Consider the following 19,874-nt stretch of genomic DNA (forward strand, 5'->3'; position numbering starts at 1 on the left):
AACTTGGAACATCTTTTCTTGCTACCCTATCTTGTTGTCAAGAGAAAGCAACTGGTGCTGTTGGTGAAACATGTGGTTCTATTTCAGGGTCCAAGGAGCATCAATACTGGTTGAGCACCTACTAGACATGCTCCTGGCATTGCATTAAATGCTTTCAAAAGTATCATCTCATTCAACCTTCAGGCTGATGGATGTAGTGAGTAAACTATGGTATCTTGGCTCAAGCCCATCCTTCTGTATTCCGCTTTGTGATGCTACTGTTGGAACACCGCAAACTTCGGTTCCTTTCTGTCAGTCAATTCCATGTTAGCTTTTGTCAATAATGGGCACTAGAGGAAGGCTGGAAGGAAGAAGGAGGAAGCTGGTTCTTTTCTGTTTGCTGGCTGTGCATGTCAGCACCTTCCCACCAATGGCTCTTCACAGTGGCAGCAGCAGTATGTTCCTGTCTCTGTCATCTTTGTGCACTCGAAGAACCAACCTCTTTATGTTACCCAAAAGAAGTTCCAACACTCAGCAAATGGCTTCTCCCTCTTGAGGGCATCTAGTTTCTGGTAAACCAACTTCTTCCCTTTGTTCTCCCTGCCCAGGGAGGGCAGCTGCTTCCTGCCATTAGTATTAATACCTCTATGCTATTTCAGTGTTTCAATTTTTTTTTTACTTTTTTGGACCCTACAGCTTTCACCAATCTCATATATTAAATTGCCCTGTTGAAATCTTGACTGGAGCCTAACTGATACACTGCTTAAGTGGCACAAACAAATGGAGACTGAAATTACTTGTTCTGTGGCATCTAAGATACCAAATTAATGCTTATAAGACTATTTTAAAAATGTAGATTTAGAAATAAAAGTGACAGTTCAAAAAACGTAAGGGTAATGCTTTGAAATTGGTGTGCAGTAATGGGCCAGAAGTTCTCAGAAATGTACTGTTTGTTCTATTCTATTTCCATTTTAAATGTTAATAAATCCATATTCACTTTTGTATACATCATAAGTCATGTATGTGATGCATACATACTAGATTTTCCTGGATTGTCCTGATTTCAAGTATTCTGTGCCTATCCTGTTCCTATAAATTAGGGAAGACAAGCGCACGGCACACAACCTGCTATTCACAATTTCATATTGATATTAGGTATTGATCATGGATCTCACCACTCTTTCTGGCCAGGTACAGACTATGTTTCAGAATCCTTTTCAAGTCAGCTGTCCAGGCAGCCACTACCACTGGATCAAATTTAGCACTCAAGTGGAAACCTATTTGCCACCACTGTAATCAATCTTAGAGTTCGTGAATATGTATTTACTTTTGGCATCAAAATTTTATCTTACAGATTGTCATGGAAACCCCAAAGAGTTACAAAATTCCTATATCAGATGATATGTAATCATTTTTAGTTTGAAGTATGTGTTAAGACCCAGTCAGGAGAACATTTTAGGTAATTCAAGAGAAGAAGTTCAAAATGGGAAACCAATTAGAAAGACTTTGGAATAGCAGAAAGTACACGTAGGGAATGTGGAGCAACCTGTAAGATTAGCAACAGCAGGAAGCAGCTCTTGTTTGAGGGGATAGAGAGACACACAGAGGAGACAGAAATGGAGAAGGAGATACTCGAGACACTGTCCAAGGCAGAGATAGGGAGAAGCACCTGGCTTCCTTCTTCCTATCCTCCCGCCTTCTACAAGCGCCTCCTACCGTCCTACAAAGCCAGGAGCCTGTTGACTTCCAGGAGTCAGGGCAAAGTAGTTGGTAAGAGTCAGCTCTGTGTGATGCAGAACAGAGTAGCAGAAGGTTGGGAAACAAATCTGAAAACAATGAGGCAGTTGGCGGGTGAGGACAATGTGCATTACCATGTTATATTCAATGGTCATTAGGACAAAATGGCATGTGACGAATGTCCAACCTCAGTTTTGTCCATGTGCAATTAAGCCCTGCAACACAAAAGGGTATGGTGTGAGGTGATTTCATCTCTAAGTTGATAGGTCAGAGAAAGCTGTTTGATTCATTGGACAACAATAGCCTCAGGGTCACTTGACGTTTGAATTATATGAAACAAAGGAAGTTGCTCCTAATTATTAAGTACGGAATATGGCTGAAGTTCTCCTACAGGGAAAGATAGTAAGGAATCAATTACCACTAATTTGTACTCCCATGTGAGCTGGCATATCATGGGCTCTAACAAAAGGCGGTGTTGGTAAAGAAACATGTCAAAACCTGTCCACCTCTAGAGAAATCAATCCAACTACAGAAGACTCTGCAAGATCCCAGAACAAAGGGGTTTACCTTTTTTTCTTCTCTTTGGAATAGTGCAGATATGAGCCAAGTACTGGACTCCCACATGTATCAGGAGAAATTGTAAGCTTTTTCTATATAATGTTGAGGTTTCATTTGACACTAAACTGTTCATTAATTGGTCCATTCAGAATGACAATAAAATCGGAGTTGATGGTGGAAACTGGATTAGGAGACCCAAGGCTATCAAAATCAGGGCTGGGTCCTGGGGCAACATATCAAGTTAGGCTTTTGTCCCCCAAGTTCTCACGCAAGCGTGAAGTGTCACCATGGATGCAAGCAGAGCACAGAGAATAGGCCCCAGAGAACCATCACAGCACAATAGAGAACAATGTTGAACATACAGAGGGAGAGGAAAAATTTCTTGGCTCTGAATCACCCTTGCATGACAGACAAAAAACCAAACCCAAAACCAAGCCTAACAAACTGACAAACAGGAAGAGACATACGGTTAGCTTGTGCAAGCCAGCTGTGCACCCTGCGTGGGTTTCCTGACGGCAGTGCTGGGACTGCAGTGGGGCAGCCGGATTTTTTCTCACTGCCTGCCATAGGGTAACTGGGCAGTGATTTGCAAAATATCAGTGAGAGAAGCCTTTTCTATTTTTCTATTTTTCTATTTTTAGAAAACTAAATGAGAAACAAACTCATTAATGGTGGAGACAGTATGGGGTATGGGTTAGAGACAGACAACCCTTTGTCAAAATGCCTGCCCTTCCACTTAGCTGTGACCCTGAGCAAGTTACACAAAGGTCCTGAGACTCTGCTTCCTCTTTCTTAAGAGCATTCACTTTGGAGTTGCAGTGAAGACTGAGGAATGTTATGCAGTTGAAGTGTTTTGCACGGTGGTAGGCACATTTTCAGTGTAGGGTGGGTATATTTGCATCCAAGAACTCCCAAATGCAAAGAGACAGAAAAGGCAATTGGAAGAAATTCTTCCTGTCCAATATTTCATCCTTGTCCTAAATCAGCCTCTCTCTTTTCCTTCTTTCTTTTCTTGGCCCTAGAACAATTATCTCCCTCTCCCAGGGTTTCCGTCTGGGCTCCAAGTTCACCCTCTCAGAAGCACTGGGAGGCAATGGCCCACCTTTCTTTTTGCTCCCCCTGCAGAAGCAGAAGCTCACCTCGTTGGTGAGAGGGACACTGCACATGTAGCCCAGCCTGTATACGTTTCTGTCTCTTTTCCATGGTGAATGCGTGCCCTGGGCACGGCTTACCTAGCTGCTCTGTGACTGGGTAGATGGAATGGGCACTGTAGGCCCCAGATCAGAATCCCTTTATTTAGCAGAGCTCCTTAGTGGCTTAAAACAATAACTATTTTATTATGTTACATAGTTTTGGGGACCATAAATTCAGGAGGGGCTTGGCAGGGTGATTCTTCTCTCCCACATGGCATTGATGAAGGTTGCTAGGTGGCATGCAACTGGCAGAGTGGCTAGCCTTGGGGGTCCAAGACAGCATCATGCACAAGTCGGGTGCCTTGGCAGGGTTGTCTCAGCTGGGATTGAGAGTCAGAGTGCTCACACGTGACCTCTCCAGCATGGTGGTCCCAGCACAGTGACCTTGGATTTCTTATGTGGTGATTCAGAGCTCCAAGAGCAAGAGTTCCAGAGAAGAAGGCAGAAGCCTCAAGGCTTTTTATGACTCAGAATTGGAAGTGTCACTTCCTTCATAATGTGTAGGTCAAAACAGTTATAAACCTGCCCAGATTCAAGGGGAGAGGCAGTAGGAGACGCTCTAGGCAGGAGGGGAGTCAAAGAATTTGTGGCCATGTTTTAAAACTGCCACAGTCATCATCTTCTTTGAATCACCCGTGCTTGGGTGGGGGCTAGGACTCTGGTCATTGCTTTTCAAGGGGACATTAAGCCCAGACACTTAATATATGATTACTGAATAATTTCAAGAGAATCACATATTTTGGTGGCAGCTAAGATAATATCTATTTAAAGTTACATTGTGGAGAGAAAGAAAGAGATGAAGTGTTTTGAGCTGCTCACCATGAAAGGTTTCATAGCAGCCAGCCTGTCTTACAGGCCTCTGCACAAAGCAAGGAACGCGCCTGGGAGGGCCTTTTGCAGCATTTGTCTTAGGTGGCCAAAGTACAAAGTTCAGTAACTCCCATAGCATCCTGCACTTTCTTGTCATAGGTCTCCTCCCCTTGTAATGGCAAGTTCGATGTCTAATTTTCCCCACAAAATGCCACACTCTGTGATGGAGAACACGCTTGTATCTCCTGCATCATACATAGTGTCTAGAATACAACAGATATGCAATAAATACATGTCGTTGACTAATCATTTGGCACAGACGGCAGAGAGAAGGGACTCACTACTACATAACAATAAGTTTATCATTTGCTATGAAATAGTTGACCTTTTTTCTAGTTAGAATGATGGCTATAAGGCCTATATATTTAGAATTTGAGGTATAACATTTAAAACTTTAATAACTCCCCAGTAGGTCTAACCATATTACTCAGATTGTTGAAAGACATAAGATAACATCCACACACCCAACACTTACTGACAGCTTTGTTTATTATTTAGTTGGTTATTTCATTTTTTATAATTGTACAGTAATTCTTTTTCAAACAATACTGTTATACCTGAAGATGGTCACATTATATTCTTTCTTCCTTCTACGGTAGTAAAGTAGGTTTTTTTTTCACACTCAGATTTTTAATAGAACATTTGAATATCGAGAAGTGTAGTTAACAAAAAATAATAAATGGACCAAACTGCATGGAAAATGATTGCACACTCAGTTAAAAGTCTAATGCTATTACAGTGGTTCATGTACATTCAGGAGGAAACCCCAGAGGTCTCAAGGGGACACGGGAGCTGCGAGAGTGTTGGTGGACGTAAGTGACTCCCTTGGGACCTGTTTGGCAGTTTGAAAACTTGAGGTTTAACACTGACCCCGGACGGACCGTCCCCCTTCCCGGCCAGGGGCGGTTCCTCCAGGCAAGCTCTGGGAAATGTCCGCAGGGTGTCACCAAGAGCGTCCTCCTGGGGGAAGGATCCTCCAGTTAACTGTACAACCATCCTGAGACTGTCCCCTGCTCCCTTCAGATTGGCCTTTTTAACTTGAAAGCAAAGGGGCCCCAGTCATAGGCGTTGCGTGCATAGTGCGCATGTGCGTGCCTGTGTGCGTACACACACATGTGCAGTGAGAATACGGCCGGAGATCGCAGGAGGAAAAGAATCATGGGGAAGGAAGGGACAAAAGAGGAGGCTCACAGAAAGGGAAAGAAAAGGACAAAAATAAAAGGAAGAAAAGGAAGTGGAGCAACTTGGAAGGGGAGGGGGGGTGAGTAGGAGGCAAGATCGGAGGGGAGAGGAGGGTAGTATGCCTAAAACAGAAACAGAAGTGGGGGACCCTGATGCCCCTCCCCCTCCCTCTGCACCATCTGCTCCCGTTTCACCCCCCGCTGGGGCAGGAAGGCATTGGCAGCCTCACCTGCCTTCCACCCAAACTCAAAACACCGTCTTCTGCATAGACTTGAATAAGAGGACGGCAGAACAGAAGCAGCGAGAAGACACTAGAGGCCCTGCCAGACTGACCTACAGCCACTTCTCTGCAATGTGAAAAACTTGCCCCTTGAGGCACTTTAACTGAGGCTCCTGCACTGACCACAGGCAGACAGCCAGGTGTTCTGTCAGCCTTTGCTCTGCAAGTAGGGGAATCTCTGAGGCAGGTGCATTCGAGAGGATGACGTCAATCTTCCCCTCTTTCTCTGGAGGGAAGCGGAGGGGAGAGAGAAACCACCCTGCACCTTATCCCAGGCTGCCTTCCCAGTCCCGGGGTGGGGCGGGCTGCGTGCTGCAGAGCTGGGGGGGAGGGTCACAAACGGTGTCCTGGCCCCAAAGGCTAAGGGCACGCTTTATTTCCTCCTCCTTCCCCTCCACAGAGGGCACATCTAGGCCACGTGTCCTGGGACGAGAGGGCTCTCTGGAGCTCAGACAGCTACTGCTGCCCGCAATACTGAACACAGAACTGGGAGTACCAGCCCATTAAAACCCTTTGCTCTGGAGTCCAAAGTCTGAACTCATCACAGCTTAGGCAGACAGTGCCTGGGGCATTGGGGGAAAGTTGTGTAACCTCTCTTTGCCTCAGTTTCCTCAATACTAAAATGGAGAAAAGAATAGCATTTTCCTCAAGGGGTTGTTGTGAGAATTCAGTGATATGGAACATGCTTAGAGCAGTGTCTGGCACACAGCAAGCGCTCCATAAATGTTATCTGTCATCATTCAGTGGAGCCAATGACTAGCCTTATAGATCCTGCACCTCCTTCCAGATCTTTCTCGTGTGTTTGCAAATGCAGAGCCCTTGTCAAAGGCGTGGTGACCCCGAAAGTCTGTATTCAGGCCTCAGGTGTGCGGGACAGCTGTCCACATGGCCCTGCCCGGCTCCTTCTGAAAGGCTGGGCTTCCTGCTAGCCAGGCCACCATCTGCGCCCATGCCAGCACTCAGGCAGTGGGTGGAAATGACACCCCGGCCCTTACCTGTGGTCAGTGGTGCCTGTCTGCACAGAACCTCTGCTACTCCCAGCAACCAGCTGGGCAGTGACCATGGCGAATCCTCCCACTGATGGTCATCGGAGAAACAATTTGCCAAAGTAGTGGCACAAGCAAATTTAGCAAGAGAGGAAATGGACAGAAGTGTTTTGTGATCAATAATAGCTTCGCTTCACTGTAACACTGACATGGTAGTATTGAGCCCGTGTGGACCAGATCAGACAACAACCAAGACTTATCTGTCCCGGGCACGAGGCACGGGGCTAAAGGGAATCCAGGCGCTTGGATGTATCCTGGTGGACTGGAGAAGTCCATCCGATGGAGGCACAGGGTTTTTTTAAAACAATAAACTTCACTTCTTTTCTAGATGTGGACTGCTAACAGTCTCCCAGGTAGACTTCTCTAAAGGTGCATTTGACAGGTGGCATCTTGTTGCCTCTCAAAGATCATGTAGTTCAGAGGAGAGGGCAGAACTCTGCCAGAAAAAGATTTAATCCCAGTCCTAGCTTAAAATGGGGGAGGACCTAAAACTGAGGAGACCCACTGGGGCCGTAAGGGGAGCTGGGTTCACCTGTGAGAGTGGAGCTAGAAATAGGAAGTCCTGGGAGACAAACCACCAGGCAGAGACGGGGGCCACCTCTCCCAATTTCCGCATTGTTTTTCTCTGTGAGCAAGGCTTAGGCTCCCAGGTGAGGTGCTTCCTTAGGAATGCCTGAGGGTGGGCCCTGAGGCAGGACTAACAACCTTCTGGCCCCACCTCGGTCCCCAGCTGCAACGGACTTAGGAACCCAGTGAGCGCGGAGTACCTCAACCTGATAGACCTTTCCTGGGAGGCATGACAGAGCTCTTGAGCATTTTGGTGAACTTCTTGAAGAAAAAAAAAAAAAAAATGAATGAATCAAATTAGTGGCAAAATAGCTCCAAAATAATCCCCTAAAAAAACATGGTGCTGCATGAAGCTGCTGACTGGCAGGTTTACCGATCATGCAGGTGGAGAACATCACACTGAAGTTCGGCATGGAGCAAGGATCACTTTCTCCCTGATTTAGACGTTGCCATTGGAAGTTTTAATGTTCCATTAAAAAATATTAAAAATTCATAAACCAACCCATATATCCCCCTCCTCTCTCCTGCTTCATTTTGGCAGCAGCAACCTGGCCTCGTGGTGCTAGATGTCTTTGCTGTCCCCATAGTCATTGTAGGGGACACTCAGGGTCTGCTCCTCGCACGTCTTCCTGAGGTCCCGGCTGAGCTCTGCCCAGTCAAGTCCGTAGGGCTTGATCTCGCTGTAGCGGCAGCCCAGGTACTTGAGTGAGCTGCGTCGCAAGCTTATCTTGGGTTCCTGAAGGAGTCCATTGCACCAGCTGCTGAGGTCCCCAAGCTGGGAAAGGATGAGGCCGGCTTTCCTATGGATCAAGCACAGAGGACACTTAAGTTAGAAAGAAGAGAAGACCAGAAAGGACACATTAGCCATGACTAGTGTGAGATTCTAAGCTTCAAGAGGGCAGAGAATGGTCTCCTTTTGCTCACTCTTCTTTCCTTCGCACTTAGAACAGGGAGTACTCCATAAATATCTGTCAAGGGAATGGATGGATGAATGAATGAATGAACAGGGTACATGTGCAAAATGAACAGGCACCAAAAAGGAACAGAGAGACAAAATGCAGTCAGAAAAATTAAAGAAGAGAAAAGAAATAATATTTTAGTGGGAATGTATACTTTTTTAAAATCATAAAATTAGCAGTCTTGAAAGACAAATCAAATCATTTTTCTTTAAAGTAATTTATCATCATTAAATGACCACTAATGTGCTTGACTGAATGCTTCCCTTTTCTTTTTCTTTTTTTTTTTTTTTTTCCCTTCTTTTTTTGTGAGACAGGATCTCACTCTGCCACCCAGACCGGAGAGCAGTGGCACGATCACAGCTCACTGACTCCCTGCAACCTCCAACTCCCAGGCTCAAGCGATCCTCTGCCCAGCTTCCCGAGTAGCAGGGACTACAAGTACGTGCCAAAACACCTGGCTAATTTTTTACTTTTTTGTAGACATGGGGTCTTTCTGTGTTGCCCAGGCTGGTCTTAAACTCCTAGGCTCAAGTGATCCTCTTGCCTTGTCTTCCCAGAGTGCTGGGATTACAGGTGTGAGCCACTAGGCCCAGCCAGTATTTTCCTTTCCAAGGCTACTTCTGAACTGGTAGAAGCAGCCAATATATTGAACTGAAAGGGATATTAAATGGGACCAATTATGCCTGTATTGAGGTAATTATAGTGTAATAAGGGTGTGGACAATTATGTCCTCAGTTCATGATGATACAGATTCATTCTTTGGGAAAATGCAGACTCTGGGTTGCGCCCATCACCTCGTTAACCTCCAGGTGGGCTCACGTTCCATTCCTCCAACCTGTCTCAGAAAGGCAGGAGGCCACTGCCATTGCCATTAAGCCCCAATCAAAGGAGCAGGAAAAGGAGGTAATGAGAGGTGCCCAAGCCACTGCAGATCCCTGAGAGAGAGGAGAGAGGAGAGCGAGCACACTCCAAGTTCAAGTACACTGGAAAGGAGTGATCCCTGGGTGGGAACACAGAGTGTGAGAGCATGTGGCATCTAGCCTGGGCAAACAGGCTGGCGCCACAGCCACGCCATGAGGCCCCTGCTTCCTGCACCCACTCCTGGTGTCCTAAGTAAGGACTGCCTGAGAGCCAGTTCTCAGACCTCACTGTGTTGACTCTGAACATGGGATGAGTGAAAGAGCAAGATTCCCTCACTCAGTTATTTTATTCCTATTCTCCAAATACCTAAGTGACCAGAGACCCCTGAAGGAAGACTCTATCATCTGAACAAGCTCATGTGAGGCTGCAAAATGATGTCCAGAAATTCAAAGACCACCACTCTTGCAGGATCTACTGGCTGCTAGTCAAAGTTTTCATGTGAGGAACCATCTCTTTTCTAGGTTAAGCAACATTTGCTTCGAGAAACTGGAAGTTTATGTACTCATTTAAAGAGGGCTTTCAAAGAAAAACACCCACATTCATTTTGTTCCTCTTCATCTGTCCTGGCAATGAGTGTCACCAAGGGGTGACCGTCCTGCTTCCTAGAGGGCGTGCTGGGAGAAGGGCAGAGGTGCTGTTGGCAGAAAGGTTTGAGCTTCAGCAGCGAAGTCAAGGGCTGAGGGTGAAGTGAAGTCATCGGAGGGACAGTCATGTTTTGTCCAACTCCCACAGTGGGTTGGAGGAAATCAAACAAACACTCGGCCTGCCAACTAAAGAGCGTCTCGGGCAGATGATCTGTACTTTCCCCATCAGCTTCTGCAGTTTGGCCAAGCAGGTTTTTCCAAAAGTCATCATCAACAAGAACTTTGGTGGCCCTTCCTCCCAATCTACTCTACTGTGTGCTGTTAGCTGATGACAAATTCTTGGGAGGTGAAGGAAGGGGGGAGGTGAAGGAAGAGTGAAGGCAGAATAGGCATCATCTTCAAGAAAAGGACGAAGGAACACGTCCCAGCCGACCTTCCAAAAGAATGACTTTGATTAGCCCATAGAGTTTTTTTTCTGCTGTTTTCAGTGAGCTTTCTTTTTGTGAAAAAATAATAATTAATCTGGGACCACCCTTGACCATTTCAGAACCTGTGGTCTTCTTTCTTAGAAACAGTGTCATCATTGTTCTTCTCAAAGTATTTTCAACCTTCAACTCAGTCTGGGGCATCCACAAGTCTCAATGGAACTGGATTTAGCTGGACTGAGGAAATCCTCTCTGCTCGCGCTCAGGAAGTCTGGGGCCACAGACCCTTCTCTACTCATTCTTACCACTAATCCCAAAGTGGGCTGATGTATTCCAAGGCAGAGGACTTTTCCTTTCCTGTGGTTCTCCCTGAGATCCATAACACTAAAAAGCAAAATTTTATTTTCCACACGCTAATGAAGCTACACAATGTTTTCTAATACATAACCACAAAAGACCAGTATTGCACATGGAAGAGCCCCCTGGGAGGGGAGTTTTGGGAAGAGAGCGAACACTCAGCAGTGGCCTTACTTTATAGCAAGATCCACATTTTTTCCCTGGCTCATGTACTTCATTAACCAATTTTTCTTCTGACTCTTCAGTCACAAGAGAGAAGTTTTAAAAGCAAATGCCCTTAGAAATCGAGATGATATATGCAATGTTAGTGCTATTCAAATTGTGACATTTATGTTCCCTGACAAAGAACTATACGTATACACTCAATGAATGTCAGAAGATAGAAGGGAAGGGAGAAAGAGAGGGAGGGGGAGCAGAGAGGAAGGAGGGAGATGGGGTGATGTCAGGTGAGAGTAATAACAAGGTCAGGAGGAAGGACAGGGTATGGAGCAAAGAGGACATTTCCTAACATGCATATACTTTCTAACCCAGGGTTTGCTTCTTATCAAAACTGAGACAAAACAAATTAAATGTCCCTTACATATTTCCCTCTGGTCCATAGCAGTGGCATCTGTTTGCCCAAGAACTATCAACTTTTCGAAACATCAGGAAATAGTTTATGGAATGTAGAAAGATCCTGCCAGATCTTACACATGAAATCATTTTATTTCAGAAGATAACCCTAATTTTCCTCTTTCCTTCAAATGTAAGAAAATAGAGGAAAAATGTCCTGAACAATGGTTTTCTAGGAAAGTTTATAATTGCAGGTCACAACAAACTGCTGAGGCTGAGTCTCCCTCCAGTGTGGCCAGAGGTCAGATGGATGGGATGACTTTGGGGTGATACTTTCATTGTACCATGTTGGCTGGAGTGCGAGAATTTTTTACGTGCCAGAAGATTCTACAGTGTTCATTTCATCATTTCCTTCTTTCTTTCCTCCCCCAACCTTATTTCTCTCTTTCCTTAATTTTCTCTTTCTTTCTTTTTCCTATTCTCATATCCCTTACCCTATTTTTATCTTTTTTAATGAGTTCCTAAATAATTTGGGAACACATAGGTACCAACTTTCCACGTGAAAATCCTCTTTAACACGTCTACCTAAAAATTTCAGTATTTCCGGGGAAGACTGTTTTCTCAAAGCAGCAATGTACAATGATGATGAGTGGAGCAAAAGAAAGGTGATATCTCTATCTATCCTTCCCAGTCTTTACTTTCCAAGAACTCCATCCAGTCTACGCAACCTAAAAGCGGTGGGTATTGCGTATGAGGAAGTTGTAGCCTTGGGGCCAGGGGAGGTTGGCGAACACTGTGCCGCCCTAGCTTTGGCCAAGATAGATGTTAAGGTGTGTCCCACCCAAAGTGGGTCTTTGGGTACTCCCATGTTGCCTTTCAAGAGAATGTAGAATTTAACTAAAAATAAGTCTTTGTGATGCAAATAACATATGCAAAGTTCATATGCAAAAACATTTTTGGATAACTTCTTTAACAAAATTCCTAATTTTCTTTCACGAGACTAAGCCTTTGGCTCCTGCAGTTTTAGCATTTGGAATGCTGTGTCAGTGTGACAAAGAGGAGTGGCTGTGTCAGTGTGACAAAGAGGAGTGTGGGCCAGGTCAAGGGCAAACATTCTTCAGAGTTCAGGAAATGCACTCACGACTTCACTCCTTAGGTAGAGCTCGTCCAAAACTAATCTGCACGGCCTGTGCTGTCTAAAATCAGGGACTTGCTCTCTGAGCACCTAAGCTCACCCAGGAAGCTTCTGCAACTTCATGGATGCAGTACTACAGTGTAAGAGGTACGAACTTGCAGAGTCTTTAAAAGAGACAACGCAGTTGATGGGTTACCTGGGGCCTAATTCATCCTCACACCGCCAGGTGAATTCTCCAAAACTCTCATAGTGTTGGTTATAGTGGTAGAGGACTCGATGTAAGGTGGGGGAACCCAGATCCAGGAGGGTGTTGTAGGCAGTCTGTTGTTCCTTCCCACTGGTGTAGCCATTGAAGAGATTGTAGATCTTGTCTGCTATTTCTGAAGAGGGAAGAAAAGACAAATAACATTACACATATATATTAATATATGTGCACTATATATTATATATATAATAGATACACAGGTGTATATGTGCATGTGTATGTATGTGTATATACACATATACATGTACACTTATGTGTGTGTATGGTGTTACTTAAAGCATATTGAACCTAGTGATTTGAGTAATCCACTTTACGTCTGCTGCCCTGGGCTTCAGTTTTCTATTCTATAAAATGAAAATGTTTGACTAGAATACTTCTAAGGCCAATTTCAGTTATAATATTCTTTGTCTTTACCCAGGTTTCCTAAAAACACATAGCTAGAGGCAAAAGCTTATATGTTAATGCTTCCTTGGCAAGTGCAGTCGGGGCGGGGGCGGGGGGGCAGGAGTGACGATACAGGGACATGAGGCAAGGAAGAAGGGAGAGTCCGTACAAGGGAGTGCATGAAGGGGATGACCACACCTTCCTGACAAGGTGCTTGCTACTTTTTTTTTTTTTTTGAGACAGAGTCTCACTCTGTTGCCCAGGCTAGAGTGAGTGCCGTGGCGTCAGCCTAGCTCACAGCAACCTCAAACTCCTGAGCTCAAGCGATCCTCCTGTCTCAGCCTCCCGAGTAGCTGGGACTACAGGCATGCACCACCATGCCCGGCTAATTTTTTCTATATATATTTTTAGCTGTCCATATAATTTCTTTCTATTTTTAGTAGAGGTGGGGTCTCGCTCTTGCTCAGGCTGGTCTCGAACTCCTGAGCTCAAACGATCCGCCCACCTCGGCCTCCCAGAGTGCTAGGATTACAGGCATGAGCCACCGCGCCCGGCCTTGCTACATTTTTTTTAATTTCTTTTATTTCAAGACATTATGGGGGTACAGACATTTTGGTTACCTGTTATGACTTTGCCACATCCCAACCATGATTTGAGATATGCCCTTTCCCTCACTACAATGCTCACCGTGTCCATTAGTTGTGAGTTTACCCACCCCCAACCCCTCTACCCCCAAAGAATATTACTACTATGTGAGCACTTCGGTGTTGATCAGTCAGTGTCAGTTTGATGGCAAGTACATGTGGTGCCTATTCTTCCATTCTTGTGATATTTCACTTTGGAGGATGGACTCAAGCTGTAGCCAGGAAAATATAAGAGGTGCTAGATCACCATCGTTTCTTATAATTGAGTAGTACTCCATTGTATACATATACCATATTTTATTAATCCACTCATGGATTGACGGGCACTTGGGTTGTTTCCACATCCTTGCTATAGTGAATTGTGCTGCCATAAACATTCGAATGCAGATGTCTTTATTATAGAATGACTTTTGTTCCTTTGGGTAGATGCCTAATAGTGCTATAGCTGGATCAAATGGTAGTTGTACTTGTAGCTCTTTGAGATATCTCCAAATTCTTTTCCACAGAGTTGCACTAATTTGCAGTCCCACCAGCAGTGTAAAAGTGTTCCTATCTCTCCACATCCTTGCCAGCATTTGTTGCTTTGGGATTTTTTGATACAGGCCAATCTTACCGGAGTTAGGTGATATCTCATTGTGGTTTTGATTTGCATTTTCCCTAATGATTAGAGATGTTGAGCATTTTTTATATAAGTTTGCTGGCCATTATTCTGTCTTCTTTTAAAAAGTTTCTGTTCATGTCCTTCGCCCATTTATTGATGGGGTTGTTTGATTCTTTTCTTGTTGATTTTTTTGAGTTCTAGATAGATTCTTGTTATCAGCCCTTTATGGGATGTGTAGAGAACAAATATTTTCTCCCATTCTGTAGGCTGTCTATTCGCTCTAATGATAGTTTCCTTGGCTGTACAAAAGCTTTTTAATTTGATCAGGTCCCATTTATTTATTTTTGTAGCTGCTGTGATTGCTTTGGAGGTCTTCTGTTAGACATAGTGCTGGAAGTCCTTGCTAGAGAAATTAGACGAGAGAGGGGAATTAAGGACATCCAAATGGGGGCAGAAGAGATCAAACTCTCACTCTTTGCTGTCATGATATTATATCTAGAAAACACCAAGGATTCAACCAAGAGACTCCTGGAATTGATAAATGAATTCAGTAAAGTCTCAGGATACAAAATTAACACACACAAAGCAGAGGCATTCATATATGCCAATAACAGTCAAGCCGAAACTGAAATAAAAAACGCAGTACCTTTTACAATAGCCTCAAAGAAAATCAAATACCTAGGTATATATTTAAGGAAAGATGTGAGAGACATATACAGGGAGAACTATGAAATACTAAGAAGAGAAATTGTAGAAGATGTAAACAGATGGAAAAATCTGCCTTGCTCATGGATTGGTAGAATCAACATTGTTAAAATGTCCATACTACCTAAAGTGATCTACAGAATTAATGCCATCCCCATCAAAGTATCAGCATCATTCTTTACAGATTTAGAAAAAATAATTCTATGCTTTGTATGGAACCAGAGAAGACCTTGTATAGCCAAAGGAATCTTAAGTAAAAACAACAAACTGGGAGGTATCAGCCTACTAAACTTCAAGCTGTACTACAAGGCTATAGTAACTGAAACCACATGGTACCGGCACAAGAATAGAGATATAGACCTTTGGAATACGACTGAGAATCCAGAGGTGAAACCATCCACATATTGTCATCTAATCTTTGACAAAGCAGACAAAAATATACACTGGGGAAAAGAATCCTTTTTCAATAAATGGTGCTGGGACAACTGGATAGCTACAAGTAGAAGATTGAAACTGGATCCCCACCTCTCATCTCTCACAAAAATCAATTCAAGATGGATAACAGACTTAAACCTAAGGCATGAAACCTTAAGAATCCTAAAAGAAAATGTAAGGAAGACTCTTTCAGACATTGGCCTAGACAAAGAATTTATGAAGAAGACCCCCAGTGCTTGCTACATTTTGCAGGACAGGTCATATGAAGTTATTGGATCTCAACTGGTCCATCCAGGGTAGTAAAGAATGAAGATCTTATCTCCAGCTCTCATTTGCAATTGGTCCAATTTGCTCCCATGAGGCCTTACCAACCCTGCACTTCTAGATTGCATATGCTTGAATACCAAGTGGTTCTGCAAAAGCAACAGGGCAGCCCTGGGCAGCAGGTAGCAGGTGTTCAGCTCAGGGATGAAATCAGGCTCTGTTAGGTAGTGCTTGCAAGTCACATGAAGAACCTGGGGAAGCCATGACTGTGGGAACACGGAACTCTTGCTAGGACCACCTAGAACAGACCCAAAGGCAAGCATGGAGATCTGTGGAGACAAGAAACTGAATCTATTACCTTCTGCAGTTCCAAATGAGTCACCTTTCAGTTTAATGTATGTCTCTGACATTTCTCCCTCAAAATCATGCATTGCAAAGACTAAACTCAGTGACTTGGCCAAGTAGCAATGATTTTGTATAGCCTTGGCATTTTTTCTTATGGAGCTCAAAGGACTTTATCATTAAACATTTTCTCTTTCAACCTGTCAGAGAGAGGAGATGTATTTATATTTTCTTCTTAAACAGCTGGGAAACTAAGATCTAGAGAGAAATGCTTTGTTTTGGACCCAGTTTTAATTCTGGGAATGAAGAAACTAAGTCTGTAGGTTCTGAAGCCAGAACTTTGCCCACCAGCTTAAAGGCATTGTAGCTCGACTTCCTGTCACAATTCCAGGTAAATTCAGGCCATCAATGTAGCAGTTTCCTAGGTTGGAATGAATAATATTTCTACCCTTGTCCTGTCCAGACATTACAATTATTTCCTTACTTTTCTGTCTTTCCCATGCCCTGTGAGGATAGGAGCCAGATCTTACTGACCCTGTGTCCTGAGTGGATAGCACAGAGCAGACAGCATAGCACATTGAACAATGTTAGCTGAATGAAGGGAACTCATGCCTCTGGGAGCAATATGAATCTACTTTAGGGGGGAGGATTTCTCAGTGATACTTCTCCATACCAGGTTATATCAATCCTTTAGCAACCAAATGTGTAGCCAGCACATTTTGCTGCATTAAACACAATTTCGGTTCAGAAATCCATTTAGATTTTCAGGTTGTTAAAATTCTCAAGTTGTTAAAATGGGATCAAGAAATAAAGAAGACAGTGATTTAGAAAATAAAAGTCTGTGGTATCTTCAGGTATTTATTGAAGGCTTACAACAGCCAAGACCTTTACTTATGTGTATTCCAATCCTGGTACCACCACTGCAAGATGGATATGAACATCCTTGATTTACAGATAAGGAGATTCAGAGAAAGGCCAGGTGACCCACCCAAGGTTGCATAGCCAATGTGGGCTGGAGTCAAGATTTAGAAGTACTTTTGTCTGCCATTGCTATTTGCTATCAATGCTCATGACTTGGTACTGTATAACAAATTTAAGGTCCAGGAGGCAGCATTGTGAGGATAGCAAATCTGGGGTGACTATCTCTAGTAGAGAGCACTGCTCTAGTTGGCCACAGATGCCAAATAAGAGGGAGTCCTCATAGGTGTGCAGGGAATCTGTCATTTCTGGAGTTGAGAAAACAGAAGCCAAGGGGCTATTCAAAGGGCTGTGTTGTGTTTGATGGGATGCAGGGAGTGTTTTCTAAGAGAAGAATGACCAGGAAAATGTTGGTGAGCAGACCAAAACTTAGATAGGGGGGCTTGGGCTTCCTTTCCCACCCTTCAGTGATGCCAATCTGATCTTATTTTAATGGGAAAGAGTGGCCCAGGCCCCAGGCCCTGGTTGTGACAGTCCTTGCTGAGCAATAGGGATGGCTGGGAAGGTGTTTTCTGACATAGTTACCATTCCCATAACACAGCAGTCATATGCAGCCAGAGAAGGTGGATGCATCCCATCACCTGCAGCACAGGGGCTAAGACATGCTTCCACCACCAACCTCCTAAAGCCAAGGTTCTCTAACTCCTGGGTGTGCCTAAGAGCCTACATCAACAAGTGGGATGCTATATTCAGAAAGATCTGTGCTCCGGGCTCCTAGAGCAGGACTATTTCTGTCTCCTGCTATCTCCGCAGAGAGAATTTAGAGATTTTTTTTCATTATCCTTCACAGTATCTCGAAAATTCAGTAACTTAAAGACTGGATAATAATATGGGTATTTTTACTTATAGTTTTACCTAGTTTTGGCTTCACAAAAGTCTTGAGTAATTCAAGACAGATAGCTGTCTTTTCCCTCTTTAACATGCATGGTGTTCAGAAATAGGTAAAATGCAGATGAAAAGATGACAAGAAGTCCATCTACATGGCCTCATCACGAAAAAAGGAAACTCAGTTATTAGAAAGGAACTGAGACCTCACAGGCAGCAAGATAAATGAATAGGGTTGGGACTGAGGCTCTCAACTCCAGGGATATGGTTAAGAACAGGTACCAGGGCATCATATGGAGTTGGATTCCACTACACTAGCTGTGTGGCCTTGGACAAGTTACTTAAACTCTCTGGGTGTTAGTTTCCCTGTCTGTTCAATGACAGTTAATAATATACACCCTCCATGATTATTGTGAGAATAAAAGTGATATTCAATGTAAAACTTTTCATTAGCACAATGTCTATAGTAAGTTCACGTTTATTCATTCATTCAGTAAAACTTTTTTCAAGTGCTTACTGTGTGCCTGATATTTTTCTAGGCACTCGGGCTACATCAGTGAGAGAATCTGACAAAAATCCTCTTCCTTACAGCACTTACAGTCTAGTTAGTGATGGGAGACAGCCAGGGAGGCAATAAACATAATAAATAAGTAAAATATAGTGTGTTAGAAAGTGGGGGGAAATAAAACAGGAGAAGGAAGTTTGGGAGGGCCAAGTGGGGGCGCAGTGGTCATGGCAGGTGTGGTTGGAGAGTGGACACCCCACATGCAGAGGGGAGGGGCTGAGCCGTGGGCACCCGGGGAAGGGCAGGTGGGAGAGGACACACAACACCGAGAGGCCCCCAGGCTCAGTGCGCGGCACATAGGCCAGAAGGTCGGCAATAAGGAGGGTGAGGTGGTAAGTAGGACAATGGTAGGTATTATTTTTTTATTATTACCAGTTTTTACTAAAGCATGCTTTCCCCCAATTCTGAGAGACAGGTAGAGAGAGAGGCAGACAGACAGACTAAGACTAAGAGAAAGATTAAAACACCTGAGTCCAAGGAACTGGGGAATACAGTCTGATTAAATGGGAGGAGTGACTCCAGGGCAAAAGTGACCTCTAACCACCAAAAGCCAATCATCATCATTAGATTTAACCATCATTCACACCTAATGGGTGGGGTGCACGCTGTCTGGGGGCTGGGCTCAGGCAGTGCAAAGGTGATTTATGTAACCAAAGCATTTGTACCTCTATAATATTCTTAAAAAAAAATTATTAGATTTAAACTCAAACCCAAGTTCCCAAAGGTGGATAATTGCTCTATCTCTGAAATTGTAAATCTCGATATCACATCCTACAAACACAGCCTCCTTTCCCAGCTCTATGCTTCTTACTGCTGCTGTTCAACCTGTTCTCCAACGATGGACAAGCAAGTCCTTTGGCTCCTGCATTCACCGCAGGCATCAGCCCTGAATTTGCCTCCTTCCCTACCTGTCCTAACCCACATGTGCTCTCACCTAGCTTGTCCTCTCCTCTGACTTTCCTCTGCCCACCCAGGCTTGTGGCGAGCTGGCTCATGTTCCCAGGGCGTTCTGCCCATCCCTCCACACAGCGCTGTTCACAACCTACGGTCAGACTGACCTGACTCTTCTCGCACTTCACATCCAAGCCATGGCAAATCCTTTTGTGCTGCTGTCAAAATAATTGAGAATCAGCCACTTCTCATCACCTCTGCCACCACCATGCAGGTCTAGAGCAACGTCATCTCTCCTCTGCATTGCCACGGCCTTCTAACTGCCCCCCCACTCCTGCCTTAGACCCTCCATTTGGCATCTGCTCTCAACACAGCAGGAAGAATGGTCTGCAGAACGTTAAGTCCCCCCATGTCCCTCCCCTAGTCATAGTCCTCCAAGGCTTCCCATCCCAACGCCAGGTGAGTCCATTGTCCTGACGACCAGGCCATGGGATCGTCCCCGTGGAGCTGCTCTGCTGCTCCTCTGCCTCCCACCCTCCCTCATCCTCCTCCTACACGCCAAGAATCTCTGTGCTGCTTCTCCACTGTCTGGAAGCATCTACCCCCAGATGTCTGTGTGGCTTCTCCTTT

General features: G+C 44.4%; 1 protein-coding gene across 2 annotated transcripts in view; it reads right to left on the reverse strand.

Annotated features, from left to right (window-relative positions):
* Positions 1-4,807: 4,807 nt before the first annotated feature.
* The window catches only part of ASTN1 (astrotactin 1), a 308,529-nt gene continuing 293,462 nt past the window's right edge, over positions 4,808-19,874 (reverse strand). For both annotated transcript variants that reach the window (XM_069478389.1, XM_069478388.1), the window contains exons 22-23: positions 12,542-12,725; positions 4,808-8,212 (exon numbers count right to left, since the gene is read on the reverse strand). In XM_069478389.1, coding sequence (XP_069334490.1) covers positions 7,975-8,212; positions 12,542-12,725 — 422 coding nt within the window. In that variant the 3' untranslated portion in view covers positions 4,808-7,974. The remainder of the gene's footprint in view (positions 8,213-12,541; positions 12,726-19,874) is intronic.

This window comes from Eulemur rufifrons, chromosome 8, assembly GCF_041146395.1.
Source record: "Eulemur rufifrons isolate Redbay chromosome 8, OSU_ERuf_1, whole genome shotgun sequence".
Taxonomy (NCBI): Eukaryota; Metazoa; Chordata; class Mammalia; order Primates; family Lemuridae; genus Eulemur; species Eulemur rufifrons.